Source organism: Pempheris klunzingeri, chromosome 7 (genome assembly GCF_042242105.1).
Source record: "Pempheris klunzingeri isolate RE-2024b chromosome 7, fPemKlu1.hap1, whole genome shotgun sequence".
Taxonomy (NCBI): Eukaryota; Metazoa; Chordata; class Actinopteri; order Acropomatiformes; family Pempheridae; genus Pempheris; species Pempheris klunzingeri.
Window position 1 is genome coordinate 27,807,727 of NC_092018.1, and position 14,091 is coordinate 27,821,817.

Genomic DNA, 14,091 nt, shown 5'->3' on the forward strand with positions numbered 1-14,091 from the left:
CGACACACATGAAAGAAAGCACAACTTGCTGTCATGAAAGCAAAAGGTTTATTCATGTTTGAAATTACACAACTACCACAAGGAAGACTTTTCAGTCCAGGGTGTAGTCTGGTTAGAAAGTAACACTAAACATCTTTAATACATTAGAATCACTGCCACAAATCATTTGTCATGACTTTTCAGTTTCAGAATCACATACAATAGAAAAAAGAGAAAAGAAGTTTTGAACCCTGTTGAACAGAGCTGAAAATGTACAGTTCTGAATACTGAAACCTCTATGCATTACAATTTTTATAGTGATTTTTTTCTTTTCTTTTTTTGCATGATTTAGTAACAAGATGAGCAACATTCAAAATGTTTTTTTTTTCTCAGTATTTACAACAGTTTTACTGTTTGGTGTTAATTTATCAACAATGTTCACCGCACCCCCTCGTAAAAGCCACAGACCAACGATTTCCTCACCCCACCCCTCCCCGTCTATTTTTCATGGAATTAATATTGATTTTATTTTCATTTTTTTATTTTTGTCATTTTAAGTTGCGGTACAGCAACAGCATTTTATTAAAAGATTAAAATATACATTAGATTACATAGAGAATGAAGTGAGTTTACAGTGTTACAAGATGTAATCAAAATAACTACATAAAAACATTAAATAAGGGCAAAAGGAAACTATGGTGGTGATATTGTTAAGAGGTAGTAAGTGAGCACTCTAAGCTACAGAAATGTTGGAAATTATTGGTCTGTATGAATTTGAATGAGGTAATAAAGCTGTGTATTGATTGGTGGGATGTATAATTACTCTTAAGCTATATTATGTACAACTTTTCCTGTGTAACGGGGGCCTGCTCCTGTGTGCCATGTCAGAATGATCTACCGTGGGGGATTTGCTGATAAGCAGTACAAAAAAAAAAAAATGTTTACATGTGTACATACTAAACATCAAATTATAAAATATGGAATGGTGTCATGTTATAGTCAAGCAATCAATTACGCTTCTTTATGTTCCAGAGTTTGAATAGTCGTTTCCTTCTACTAATGTATACGGCTGTAAGGCAAAAATAAATCTTGGAAGTAACTACAAAGCTGCCATTGAGCTGTCAACGGTAGCATTGTTGAGTTGCTGGACAAGATTGCAAGCACATTACAGTCAAAGAAACAGCTGCTTTAATCTATGCATTGTATGAACTGAAAGAGAACCCAATTATCAAAATGGAAAGTAGTAATTAAGTCGGGAATCAAACAAATTGCAGTTTAAAATGTCATAAAACAAACCAAAATGTTAAATCGAGTGTCATCCAGTATTTTAAGATCTGATCCTTAAAGTTTATAATCCGAAGGCTGTTCTGTGTTTGTAAATGTGTGTGCTTACCCCTACGACAAACATATAAGTGCATGGTGATTACAGTTGATTTATGAAGACAGAAAGAAAGCTGAACAATCAGGAAACACTGGGTGTTAATGATGGAGGACGCCATTTTGCACACAACTGTGTGTGTGTGCGTGTGTGTGTGTGTGTGTGTGTGTGTGTGTGTGTGTGTGTGTGCGGCGTGGTCGTTGGAAATTTGAAGGTACAGCAAAAACAAATCTGTTGTGAAAAGTTTTTTGTATGTCCACCGCTGTTAGTCAGCCAGTTAAAGGAGTCCATGCCCATCTTGAGGCGAAGATGCAATAATAGATCAATTCGAGGTATCGGAGTGCACACTTCCGGGTCCTTCTGTCGGAGATATTACAGAAGACGGAGTCGTTGCATCTTGCCATCCCCCATTAGCCTGGGACACAAATGGGAAAGGTTGAGATTACTATCACGTTCTCTGCAATATGAGCTCTGTACAGTTTTATTGCCAAAATGTAACTTAACGCTCCAAAAATGGAAATGAGAATATAGATTCTGGCCGTGTCAGCTGATATTCAAATGTTTGACACACGATGATGCTGTGTGATTAGTCCAGCATCCTTTGCATTACAGTGGCATCAGCAAAGAGGCTCTTTGGAAACAAATTTGTCTCTTGTCCCGCCCAATGGGAGCAGTCCCTGAAATCAGTGTCTAAGCAGATTTCAGCAGCGGCCGACAGCTTGTCGCTACATATTCTCCTGTCAGTCAAGAAGAGGGAGGGCTCGGGCCGGGTGAGGTGGGGAGAGCTGAGTGAGAGTGACAGGGCAGGGCCTCTCCAAGAGAGCCAGTCTTAGCCAGCCTGACTTTGCTTTGCTCCAGGCATGACCTAGCCTTTACTGGATCCTTCTACGTCACCACCAACAAAGCTAAAGGTTAGTCTATGCTAATATATCTATAAGGCACTTTCAGGGTGGATGCTACAAAACAGGAGCTATACAACCGTTTGACTTATTCAAAATGTTGATATTTTATGGCTGTGTTACTCTTTTGCTCGATTCTCTCTGGTTAAGGTTGTTCTGCACTGTCAGTTGCTGTTTTAGTAAAGATCATACTGAGCTCTGCTGAGCCAGTGGGCACAGGTCTACACTGCGCATGGAAGTGAGAAACCTTGTGAGAAAGTGAAAAACACTTGATCCTGGTAGGAGCTGACATGTCTAAAGAGCTTATAGCAATAAGGCTTCAGCAAAGCCAAAATGACACCAAAAGCACCGAACGCTGGCAACAGACGCCACCGTTTGTTTACATAAAATGTGTTAATTTTTCTTCACACAAATCATCTTTTAATTTCCAGCAACGCTAAATCTTAAACCTTATTTCTGATGCTTGAGCTTTGAATAATATTAGACTGTGAACATGCGTGCATTTTACCCAACAGGCATAACAATATAAAGAGAGCAAATGTTGAGGTTGTGATATAGTGCAGAGTGAGAGAGAGAGAGAGAGAGAGGGAGAGAGAGAGAGGGAGCTGTCTGAGACTATTTCTCTCTGTCCCTCTCTCTTCATCCTCTCTCATCAACAAAATTAATCTTTACCCTGATAGCTTCAGATTAAGCACTGCTTTACAAAAAGGCGCCATATCAAACCTCATCATGGAAGATGGAATTCATGTCTGGAAAGGGCTGCGGGCGATCACATGTTCACATTTTATCATGAAGATAAGGCTATGGAAAATTCTGTGAAGCATTTCAAAACAGCTAAATTCAACAGATACTGTGCGCCATCTCATTTTTGGTTTGAGTCAAACAAAGTCTTAGCAGACGTTTATTAAAGCAAAGCTAGAGATTTGATTCCCCTGCTGTGTAATGTGTTTTATTAAATGCAACTTTTATTCCTATCAGGTGACATAGTGACAGGATATGTGACATCGTGCTTCAGGAAGCTAAAACACATGCACGGTTATGTTTATCGGGATGTGTGCAGTGCAATTTAGTTCTAAAATATACCTGTGCAGCACATTTTGTTACTACCAGACGAAAACTGGTAGTAACTGATTTCACATGGCCTTTTGTCTGAACAATCTACATGTGGAAGCTATAAATCCTCTACTCACATTTAAGCCATGTGGACTATACATCGTGTTCCCCCCGAGAGCATCATTGTATCCTGCCGTCTGACTGATAACATGGCGCAGGGTATCCACCTGAGGGAACAGACAAGGTGGACAAGCTGGTCAACTCAGTGTCTTAAAGCAGGTCAATACTAACTGTAAACATGCTCGGTGAAGCAACAGATACTGACTAGTGTGAAATCACAAAGGGGCTCCTGAGACAGAAAATGCACTAACCAGATTTGTTACACAGCTGATAGAAGAAAAAAAAAAACGGACATAACTAGCATGCTCAAATCTACAAATCTATTACAGTTTCTATAGTGGCTATAGCAAAACAAAGAAAAACAAAAGCATAAGACATTAATGGAGGAGATACACTATGGCTGTTTTAAATCAGCCTTTATTTTTACCTTAATCATGAATAAGCATAGATATTTGTCATAAGTACGTGGTAGCGATTGTGCGTCAGTTGTGTAGCTGCATTAAACTTACAAAATGGAAGACATCAACAACACACAATAACAAGATGAGACAGGAAGATAGCAATACAGGATACAGAAAAAAGGGGAAAACACAGTACCAAAAACCCAATACCAACCCAAGAGTTCAAGTCAAAGCCAAATGCATTCACAAAATGTTTACTTAAGGTGTTTGGAGTATTGCAGTAACCAGTAAATTGCTTTGTGGCATGATAGCAGTGGGGTGGGATTATATTTTGGCTGCCAAAATATTCCATCCAAAGCGAAATAGTCAGTAAACACTTTAGTCAATTGGAGGTTATGGGAGGCCTCACAGTGGTAGTTTGAACTGCCTTCGCATGAGCAGCGTGTTTTTTTCTTATTTTCTATTTTTGGTTGTGCTTCAGACTGCACTGTGGATGGCTCAGTACACAGGCAAGACAAGGACAGCTCTCTGCACTGGTAGTCAGGAACTGTCCCTGATTGTTGATCCTACCTGTGACTGTACATTGGCTCCGACTTGTGCCCCTTGGTAAGAATCCCCATTCAGACTCTGCATGCTCAAGAACATGTCCCCAGAGTTTGGGAGGTTAAAAGAACCTGAAGAACCTGGAAAGGGAGGATGTAAGTAGCTGAATACATGAGAAGGCTCTATAGGGAAGCACAGGCACACACGCTCACACACAAATTCAACGCAGACACACAAGTCACGCACATGTCCGCAGACGCAGACCCAACTCAGGCAGAAAAATACACTGAAGAAAGACTCATAAAGCAAGCAACTACAAGGGTGAAAGGAGGGAAGGAGGAGAGGCAAAGAAACAAACAGAATAGGATGGCATGTAGAGGGACTCAAGAGGATCTTTTTATGAATGCGGTAGACACAAATGAAATGAAAATCACATGACACAAGGGGACCAGTTCTATATGCGGTTGGTCGCTTAAGCTCCCAATTGTTCCACATCACCTACTTCCAATCTAATGTTGGCAGGGAGGTATCACATGGTAAATGACAAGGACAATAAGAAGCTTATGAAAAGACCAGTACCAGTAAACATGTTGGTTAAAAGAGTGTTTTTGCTCTCTGCAGAATCCAGCTGAAACTCTTCATCTTTCATCTGGAATCCTGGGTGCAAGAAAAAGGGACCACTTCATAAGCTTACCACATCCCGACGCAGGTCCAAACTCAGCATTACATTACTTATTAAACCGGACTAAACATGCCCCTTTAGGCTTCCTCTTTTCATATGATTCTCACTCAATATGAACTACATCTAATAATCTTTTGATACAATACTATTTCTGCACGTAAAATGCTCCCAGCGATTATGTTTCACTTTATTTAGCACAAAAAAAGCGCTACCATTCAGTCGGACTACATACCATTACATTACAAATGACAGGAAGTTGACAGAAAGTCAAGGGAAAACAAATCCCATGGCATCCTTCTGAATTTTTTTTTATTTTGCCAAAAATACATGTGTTCTCGGTTCACAAGTCAGGAACGCTCTCTTTATGCATGAGTTTGCTTGGCATCAGCTGTCTTATAGACAGGAGACACTGTGATCCCCAAGCTGGGAGCAGAGCCTGTCACTCTTGCCTGTGTGAATCGTGCATGAGGCAGCAGGTTAGGGGCTGAGGTAGAGGGCAGATCTTTTTTTCTGTCTGTATGCAGGAGTGCCTACCGGAGTTAGGTGTGGTAGGGGAGTTGGCCTGGCTGTTCTGCACTGCAGCGGCTGCAGCGTGCGCTGCATTTACAGCAGTCTTGGCGGCATACAGGTTGGCTTCTTCCTGAAACTTGCCGATATTTTTCTTGTACCGGATCCTTTTGTTGCCAAACCAGTTGGATACCTGTGTGGGAGAGCAGAAGGAGGAGGAGCAGAGGAGTCAGACGTCAAGCAGCCACAGCACCGTGCACTGAGCAGTGTGATTGTTTCAAGATGTCATGTTTGGGTCCATCAAGTACCCAATTCCCAGCCCCTGCAGTAATGTCCGCCGGGTACACAAGCTAATTAAGCCATAATCAGGAGCCACTTGTGTCTTCTCATGGATGGGAGCATGGCATGCTCTCAGATCTGTCTCCTGACAAAACTAAAACACAAGGGGCTCCTATTGCACAGACACTTAAGTCAATATATTACATATATTTCTCATATCAGGGCTGGTTGTTAAAAATACAAATCCCTCAGTGTCCTATGTGAATGTTCATATTTTACCCTCTCACTGATTCCAGATCAGTGACTCTGGGTGATTGACACCTTATGTAAAAACATTAAAAAAAGTAATTATTAAATAAAATAGGGCAAATACAGTAGCAAATACAGCCATACGTTACTTATTATATGTAGGCTGCATGCCAGATTTAACACAGACAGAAAAATGGAGAACATGTTTCAACTTGAGCATAAATAAACAATTTCTATTAAAGCATACATATCACCTTATAATCTTTATAAATAATAAACAGCTGTTATTATTTACAATAAGGGCTGGCCTGGGTAGCTGTACTTAAGCTATACTTAAATATTTGTGTGTGTGTGTGTGTGTGTGTGTGTGTGTGTGTGCATGCACACTCAGTGATTCGGGAAGCAACTTTTGTTTGTAATTATCGAATACAAGAGTTTGAGGGTGAAGACCTGCAGACGTGTGAGGCAGTAAACAGAGTTTATCGGGGCACTCGGTGTTAATTGATGTATTAAAACAAAAAAATGTAATAAGTAAGATGGAAGAAGAGGAAGTACTGAACTCAAATTAACGTCTGAAACAGTGTGTATTCAGATTTAGAGCAGTTGGAAATGCTAATTTCGTTGCATTGAAACGATGACAACCAACATCAGTCAGACGCTGAAAAGTTGTGTGAGGGGTGAAGCTTATATGTGAATGCTGGCTCTGCAATAACTGCGGAATAATAATGAGATGATGCTTGTTTTTAATGGTTCTATAAATTAGAGTGTCTTGTCGCTGTGCTGCTGCCCCCCTCTCAAGCCCTGCAGCCCACGGCTGGACCAGCCAAAGAGCAGCTGCCCCTAATGACGCTTTATTTAATTTCCACCCATGTGCTTAAATTTTAATATCCCCAGCAGCCCGCCAATGCTGTGGAGTAAAAACTGACTGGATTTGCAGGACATCAGATCATTTCTATCCTGCACGTCTCTGTGCTCTAAATCTTTAATATCTAGGCAATTAAAATTAATGACCATTCAGGCGAGGCCCACTGTTGGCAGGGTTTCCTTGACATCAATTGTTTGATGGGTTTACCTAGAGGTTAAACTAACAAGCAAGGTTTAATTGGAAGCAATGAAAGCCCTGGCCATCATCCTTTTTACTTAACCTGCTTATAGTGGATTGTAGAGCCAAAGACGATGCAATATTCTCGCTCTTTTAGACAGCTCACAAAGTGCCCACAAACCACTGGAAATCACAGAAAATGTTTTCCAAAGCTCATCGGTCTGTTTAATTTAACAAAATGTTCATGCAAACAGTGTATTAAACAGAACTGCATTCATTAAAATGTCAGTTGTGGTGTTTGCACATGAAGACAAATTTGAATCATTAAGTCTGAAAGTTGACACACACTGGTTTACTTTTTTTTTTTACCATACACCAATATGGCAGTGATGTACGCCAATTCTACAGTTTTATATTGAAGTGTGATTATTCCATAAGTTAGAAACTTTAGTCACTTTAATGTGCTCTTGTCCTTTATGATGAAGTATGTTATGATTGTCTTCTACCACCGTATGGTGTTACAAGCCTGGTCAGACTCAGCAGTGTTGGCATCAAACCCTGTGGACGTTACACCAGCCTTCTCCGTTCCACACACACACACACGTTTCTCTCCTGCCCACTGAACTCTGGCGTTAGTGATTCTCGGGTTCAGCTAAATATTGAACAAATGCACTGCACTGTAAGGTGTGGAGCACAACCCAATCTACAGAACTAATTCCCTTTTATCTTGTGGCAGGCCATGCATTCAATTGACTCCTATGTGTGGTGAGAACCAGGTTGTGAGATTGAATTACCTGACATCAGCAGTCTCAAAGGCAGCGATTGTATAATGACCATGCAGACTCATTGCAAGAACACGATACCGCTGCCTTCACTGCTGCCCACTAGAGAGGCCGCGGAGCTGTAGTTAATAATTCAAACTATTTCACCCTATTTCAGGTCAATACCCCTTCGCTAGTCAATGTAAAGCAATGCATGATCTGTCTATGATCTGGATGTATGTGTGGTTACAATGCCCTAAGCCTTAAATACAAACACAAGGGTGGTCTCACTAGCTGTGATACCATCAATTATACAGGCCACATTAATAATGAATGAGAACTCAAGTCTTGGCTTCCCTGAATTCACTATGATCTGAAATACTGAAATGTCACTCAGAAGAATAAATGCAAGAAATGTAAAGGAATCTTAAACATCTTAAGGTGTTCGACCACTGACACGGGCTCAATCGAATGTGACCTCCAAAACCCTGACAAAAACCACAGCCATCCAATCCCATGCCTTCATTCAGGAGCCCAGCACAGCGCATGCAAAGTGACAGGGAGTAAGACGGCATCCTACATTTACAGAGCCACTTAGGTGATTGTGACAACGTCAATAGCTCATTGTTCTTGAGCTGTTTTCTATAAACAAGCAGGATTCAATATTAACCAAATCAGACACATTGACATAATCATATAATGTTCCATTCAAGATTTTTTTTGTTGTTGTTTGCTCAAGGTTATCACTGCTGCATTTAGACATAAATAAAACGCAGGATTTGCACTGCAGGAATCTCCTGAGGTAAACAGGCTCGGCTCTCTGGGAATCACTTGCATTTCAAATGCACCCCGGCTAAACTGACACAGGGTGTTTCGTCAGCGATGATGTATTGAGCAAAGCAGCAGACTGATATCGGCATACCATTCACGACTGACGGTTTTTACTTAATGAACTGCTCGTGCAGTCAACAAAGCCCGCAAAAAGTATGTTGGGGGTGTTTGAGAAATGACTTCGCCGAGCCCTCGGCGTGGCCACAGCGAGCCCGGGCACAGTGAGGGATAACACACTTACCGTGCACTCGGCATCATGTCGAGCCTCTGACTTTGTTACTCACTTAAAATGAGCCAAAGCACTAAGAATAAGTCAATAAGAATGTCTGCAGTGGCCTCCGCTTGTCGTGGAGTACGCCACTAATGGGGCCTGAGATGAGTTCGAGTGAATTTTTAAAAGCCCTCTAATTTCTGCACAGACTGATTTGCTCTCACGGGAACTGGTACAGTGGCCTGTTTTGCGAGGCACTCAGAAAACAGAGTGGGGCTCCATTTGTGTGAGGGTTGGCAGCCATTTCTTTAACCGCTGCAAAGCACACAGCTATCGCGGGGTAGGTGGGTGGGAGGTAAATAAACCCAGAGCGCAGTTTTGCAGATTCAAAAGACCACACAATTAGTCGACGCTCTACAACAAACAAAAAAAAAATAATGTGGTAAACAATAGCCAAAAAGTAAAATTTCATGTGACACATTTGTACACACATAATATGGTGATAACATGGGTGTAGTTCAAAAATATGAATCAATCAAAAATAGTCTGTGTTCTTGGGATGTAAATGCTGAAAATTCTCATCCACTCTTTTTGTAATATGCAAATTCAAACTTTAAATACTGTAATTCATCATAGCATTAGCATTGGTCCAGTGGTGTGAGGGAGGGAGGTTCTGTGCAGTGGAAAACTGTGAGGCTATTACATACATAAACAAAGGAGGTACAAAAAAATGAAAACAGTGGATCAGGAGAAGTTATGACATACCTGTGATACTGTGATGGTGCTTCCCACCCCCTGAAGGCAAAAAAGAATGGGCTTTTACAGTATCTGACTCTTCATGACTACACTCAATATACCCCTCAACACCCCCTCCCCACACATAACAAAACACTGCAGATTATTGTATAGATTCATGTTTCTCTGATATTGTGCCTCATGAGGACAACCATAGAACAATAGAGAATCAAAAAAATCTAGATAGTAGTCACAATCATAGCAGAAAAAGAGAGCACATGATGATAATACTTTGGATGTGGGGGTTAGGTGTGAGAGATATTGCCTTCAGGTTTACCCAACAAGGAGGCTATGCCATATATAAAGTGGCAAAGTCGAATCTTTTACGTCTAAAATTCTACTGTGAATTAACAGCGTCCTGCAAGGTCACTTGAGCAGCAAACATACAAATCAATATCCAGTATCTTCCAGTGTTTTGAAGCACCACACTTTAACTTCTTTTCTTAAAGTAATGGATGATGCCATTTTTCTTCCCTCTTCTTATGACCTGAGTGCCTGACCAGGCAACAGAGAGAGCACACATGGTGGATGGGAATGAGAGGGGAAAATGGCAGGGGAGCCAGCGTTGGGGCGGCTAAGGAAGGACAGCATAGTGCTTTGATTGAGGCCAAGATGATATAGGCCTCCCCTCCCTGTGGCCCTGCTCTGACTGACTGGGACCGGCCTTGACTGAAGCATCATTAGGCAGCCACAATGTCAAGGTTAGCTAAGGACATTGTGTCTTGGTGGTGTGACCTACAGTAACTATCCCTCTAGGCTTTAGCCTTTCCCACCCTGATTACCCACCAGTTACTGTTAGATGAGCACTACCCACCTGGGAAACTGTGATGCTGCACTTCTTGGCCAGCTCCTCTTTAGCCTCTTCGCTCGGATAAGGGTTGCTGAGGTGCGAGTAGAAATATTCATTCAAAATTTCCGTCGCCTGCTTGCTGAAGTTTCTCCTTTTCCGCCTGAGTGGGGAGCAAAGCGAGAGAAAGGCCGAGCAAGCTTATTAGTGGGACCAGCATTAACTCATCCATTTGGATCGCACAAATTGCACAATCAATCTCACACATAAATGGTGAAAATAATGAGGAATGGGCACTAAGGGCCCTCAGGAGAAGAATATCGTGTCCTGCTCCAAGAGTCTCGTCAACACTCAGAAGACCAGACCCCAACCAATAAAGTGACATGCACACACACACACACACACACACACACACACACACAAACAAACAAACACACTCAGTCACAAAACACATACAATGTTTAATTTGGTCTGTTGGTCTCCAATCTCCAGTCCAAGCGTGTAATGTGTAGAGTTTAGTGCAGCGGATGGGTGGGCTTTGTGATGGAGCGCAAAGCCCAGTCGGAGTGCATCTCGGTACATTATAGAAATCACGGCATGCACAGTTGAGCATTGTTCCTGAAGTGCCACAGCCCCAGGGATCTCCAGTAGAAACAAGCAAACTCTAACTAGATCTGGGTCCCCCTTTCCCTCCCAAGGGCACTACTTATCATGTTGTTGAGCATTTGCTTATTTTGCCTTGTTTACTGCGCTTCACACAGGCAGTGGGCAGCGAATGTGCTTCCACTTGGCTTGTTTGGCCTGAACTTGTGCCGCTCTCCACAGAGCACCACACTGTTAGTGATTAGAGTAATCCACAACACCTGCTGATGACCTCCCCTCCATCCATTACACATGACTTGGTCCCCATTTCATTTGGTCTTAACTGCTCTCAGGTGTGGGGGCATGAGTGTCTTGAAAATGGATAATGCATGGAACATGGACACAATTAAAATCATGCATCTCTCTCGCGGTGCTCATACTGTGTACTGTGCCAGAAAATGAGAGAAAAAACAAACTTAGCCCACTGGATTTGCTTATATGGGTCATACAGAAGCAATAAAAGTTTCTAGATACCAAACACACACACACACACACACACACACACCCGCGCACATACACATGTATATTGTATCTACATTACATGCACCATCTACTGACCTGGCATCAAGGAATCTGGAGCGCAGGATCATGACAGCCTCACAGGTGCTCTGTTTCAACTGCATCTGGATGGAGCTGAACTTACGGTGGATGATTCCTACCATGCGCTCGATCTCTTTGGGAGAGATAGGTCGCGTGCGAGACTGTTCCCTCAGCAGGTTCATCACATGGGTAGTGAATTCGTTACATGCCTGCCAAGTGACAGAGAGACAAAAACAGCCAGAGTGAGTTCTGTAAATGTCCCAAAATCACAAACATTTTTCGCAACTCACAAAAAGCTCTAGAGTTCAGGGACACGTTTTTTCATACGGGAAATGAGTTCATTACATGCAAGTTGTGTGTACTGTTTATATATTACCTTGATGACATAACATGGGAAGTCATCTTTGAATATAAATGCAGATTTGCAATTTGGCTGGGCCCTAATGCAGAGCGAATTTAAACAGCTTTTCGTTAAACCAGTAGTTCATACATGATTAATTAGAATAACTCATTTACGTAGTGCACACTTTAGCTCATTACTCTGAGTAAAATTCGTTAAGTATTTACATTTAGATAATTAAAACCTGGAAACACCCTTAAGAAAGATGCATTTACTCCAGGCGAAGTGTTGTGTGCCCCCGCATACCCACCTCCTCTCTCAGAGTGCACGGAGTAAATTAGTCTAATTTACCTCTCTGGCTTGCTGAGGCATCACTGTTACACCTTCTATTTTCACCCATAATGCCTCTGTGTTTAATGGCAGGCTCAAAGTGCTAGGTGAAGGAGCTGATCATACTTTCATTTAACACAGATGACTAAGGCGCTCCTTTGGATCTCTGTAATCAACTACACCACAGTGAATAATACTGTAATTTTTTTCCCACATTCTCCCACATAATGCACATTCTCTGCTAATGCAGGAAATAAGCTGTTCTGAAGCGATGTAAGGTATGAAGTACTACTTAAAAGGTTCATTTGAACCCAAGCTGAAATTTCAAAGAGCTGGTAGTCTTAAGAGTCATATTTCAACATTCTCGTGGCAGATCTTGGGTGTAAAGCAAAAGTGCTTCAGGAGGTATTTCAAGCAAAAAACTGAATCCCAAAACATCTTAACCCCGACCCCGCAAACAATCCTCATTTACCTGTTCGTATTTCTCCAGCTCCGTGTGGTAGATCTGTCTGATCTGGGTGAGTTTGGCTCTGTAGTCGGAATGTTCGATGGAGTTGTCGCCGGCCCCCCCAGAGGCGGCGGCTGCAGCGGCGGCGGCGGCGGATCCGCCACCTTTCTCCGGTCCCGCCACGCCCTCTGCCAGCAGCATGTTGTCTAAACGCATGAGCTGGGGGTCTGGTGGGTCCTCCTCCTGGGCGCCACGGATGCTGAGACCTGCAGCAACACACACACAAACACAGGAACAGTGTCAGCTAATGTCATCCAGAGACACGTTAAGAATTCTAGTCACAAAAAACAGAACAGATCAAGTGCAATTAACAGCATTATGTCTACATAGACTGCTATAGTGTGATGTTTCCCCTGCAGGTATGAACTGGGTGCCTCCTGCGTGTGTGTGTGCTGTGTTCCTGTCGCCCATGTCTATGCCTGCTCTCTTTTATTTACACACTGCGCTGCACACTGTGTGTACGGGAAGGCTGACATGACAGCAACATCCATAAAGTGACAAATGCTCAATGGTGAAGTGGCACTTCTACAATGTGAAAGGATGCTAAACAGAAAACTATACCTCTAGTAAGTGTCTCTGTCTTTGACATGGTGAATGCTGGGAACTCCAGGAAAGTAACTACTGTTTTCCTCATTTCTATTTGCTTATGAGGTTTGAATCTTGTATTATTTTACAGTCCAGATTTTGCAATATTCCACAGTCATAAAAACATGCGAAATGAAACTCATACGGCAAAAAGAGTGCAAAGTCAATTTTATGTAAAGTGCCCATTCGTGATTTCTGTTTTTGCTCTCACACTGTGCTGTTTATTTCCTCTGGTTTTCTGTCTTGCCGGTCCGTCAGCAAGTCGTAATCACCCAGCAGATTGCATACGTGCACACCTTGATGCATTGGCAATGCAACCACAATGCCAGGCTTTACAAAGAGTAAACAAACAAAAAACACTGTGGGTCAGAATTACAACAAAAACAAGCTCGAGCAATCCACTCTAATAAGTGGATGAAAATGTGGCTCAATGGGCAGTAAATACTGAGTGGCTACTCGAACGTTATGATTACCAGAGTTGTTTCAATTCAATAATCCCTCCCGCAATTCAGGGATTTTCAACAGCTCATTACAGCTTCATTAAGATATGGCCAGCCTCTGGATTCTAAATAAGAAGATTAGTGGCTCTATTGTGTCAGCCAGTAGGCATGCAATCAGAGGAGCCCTTT

The 14,091-nt window shown here is 42.1% G+C and overlaps 1 protein-coding gene across 6 annotated transcripts in view; it reads right to left on the reverse strand.

Moving 5' to 3' along the window:
- Positions 1–496: 496 nt before the first annotated feature.
- The window catches only part of pbx3b (pre-B-cell leukemia homeobox 3b), a 57,009-nt gene continuing 43,414 nt past the window's right edge, over positions 497–14,091 (reverse strand). Inside the window, exons 3-11 of one of the 6 annotated variants that reach the window (XM_070833347.1) lie at positions 12,842–13,083; positions 11,718–11,908; positions 10,545–10,680; positions 9,701–9,730; positions 5,590–5,755; positions 4,953–5,030; positions 4,401–4,513; positions 3,447–3,536; positions 497–1,772 (exon numbers count right to left, since the gene is read on the reverse strand). In XM_070833347.1, the coding sequence (XP_070689448.1) occupies positions 1,680–1,772; positions 3,447–3,536; positions 4,401–4,513; positions 4,953–5,030; positions 5,590–5,755; positions 9,701–9,730; positions 10,545–10,680; positions 11,718–11,908; positions 12,842–13,083 (1,139 nt within the window). In that variant the 3' untranslated portion in view covers positions 497–1,679. The remainder of the gene's footprint in view (positions 1,773–3,446; positions 3,537–4,400; positions 4,514–4,952; positions 5,031–5,589; positions 5,756–9,700; positions 9,731–10,544; positions 10,681–11,717; positions 11,909–12,841; positions 13,084–14,091) is intronic. The other 5 variants (XM_070833348.1, XM_070833349.1, XM_070833350.1 and 2 more) reach the window with 5 other exon arrangements.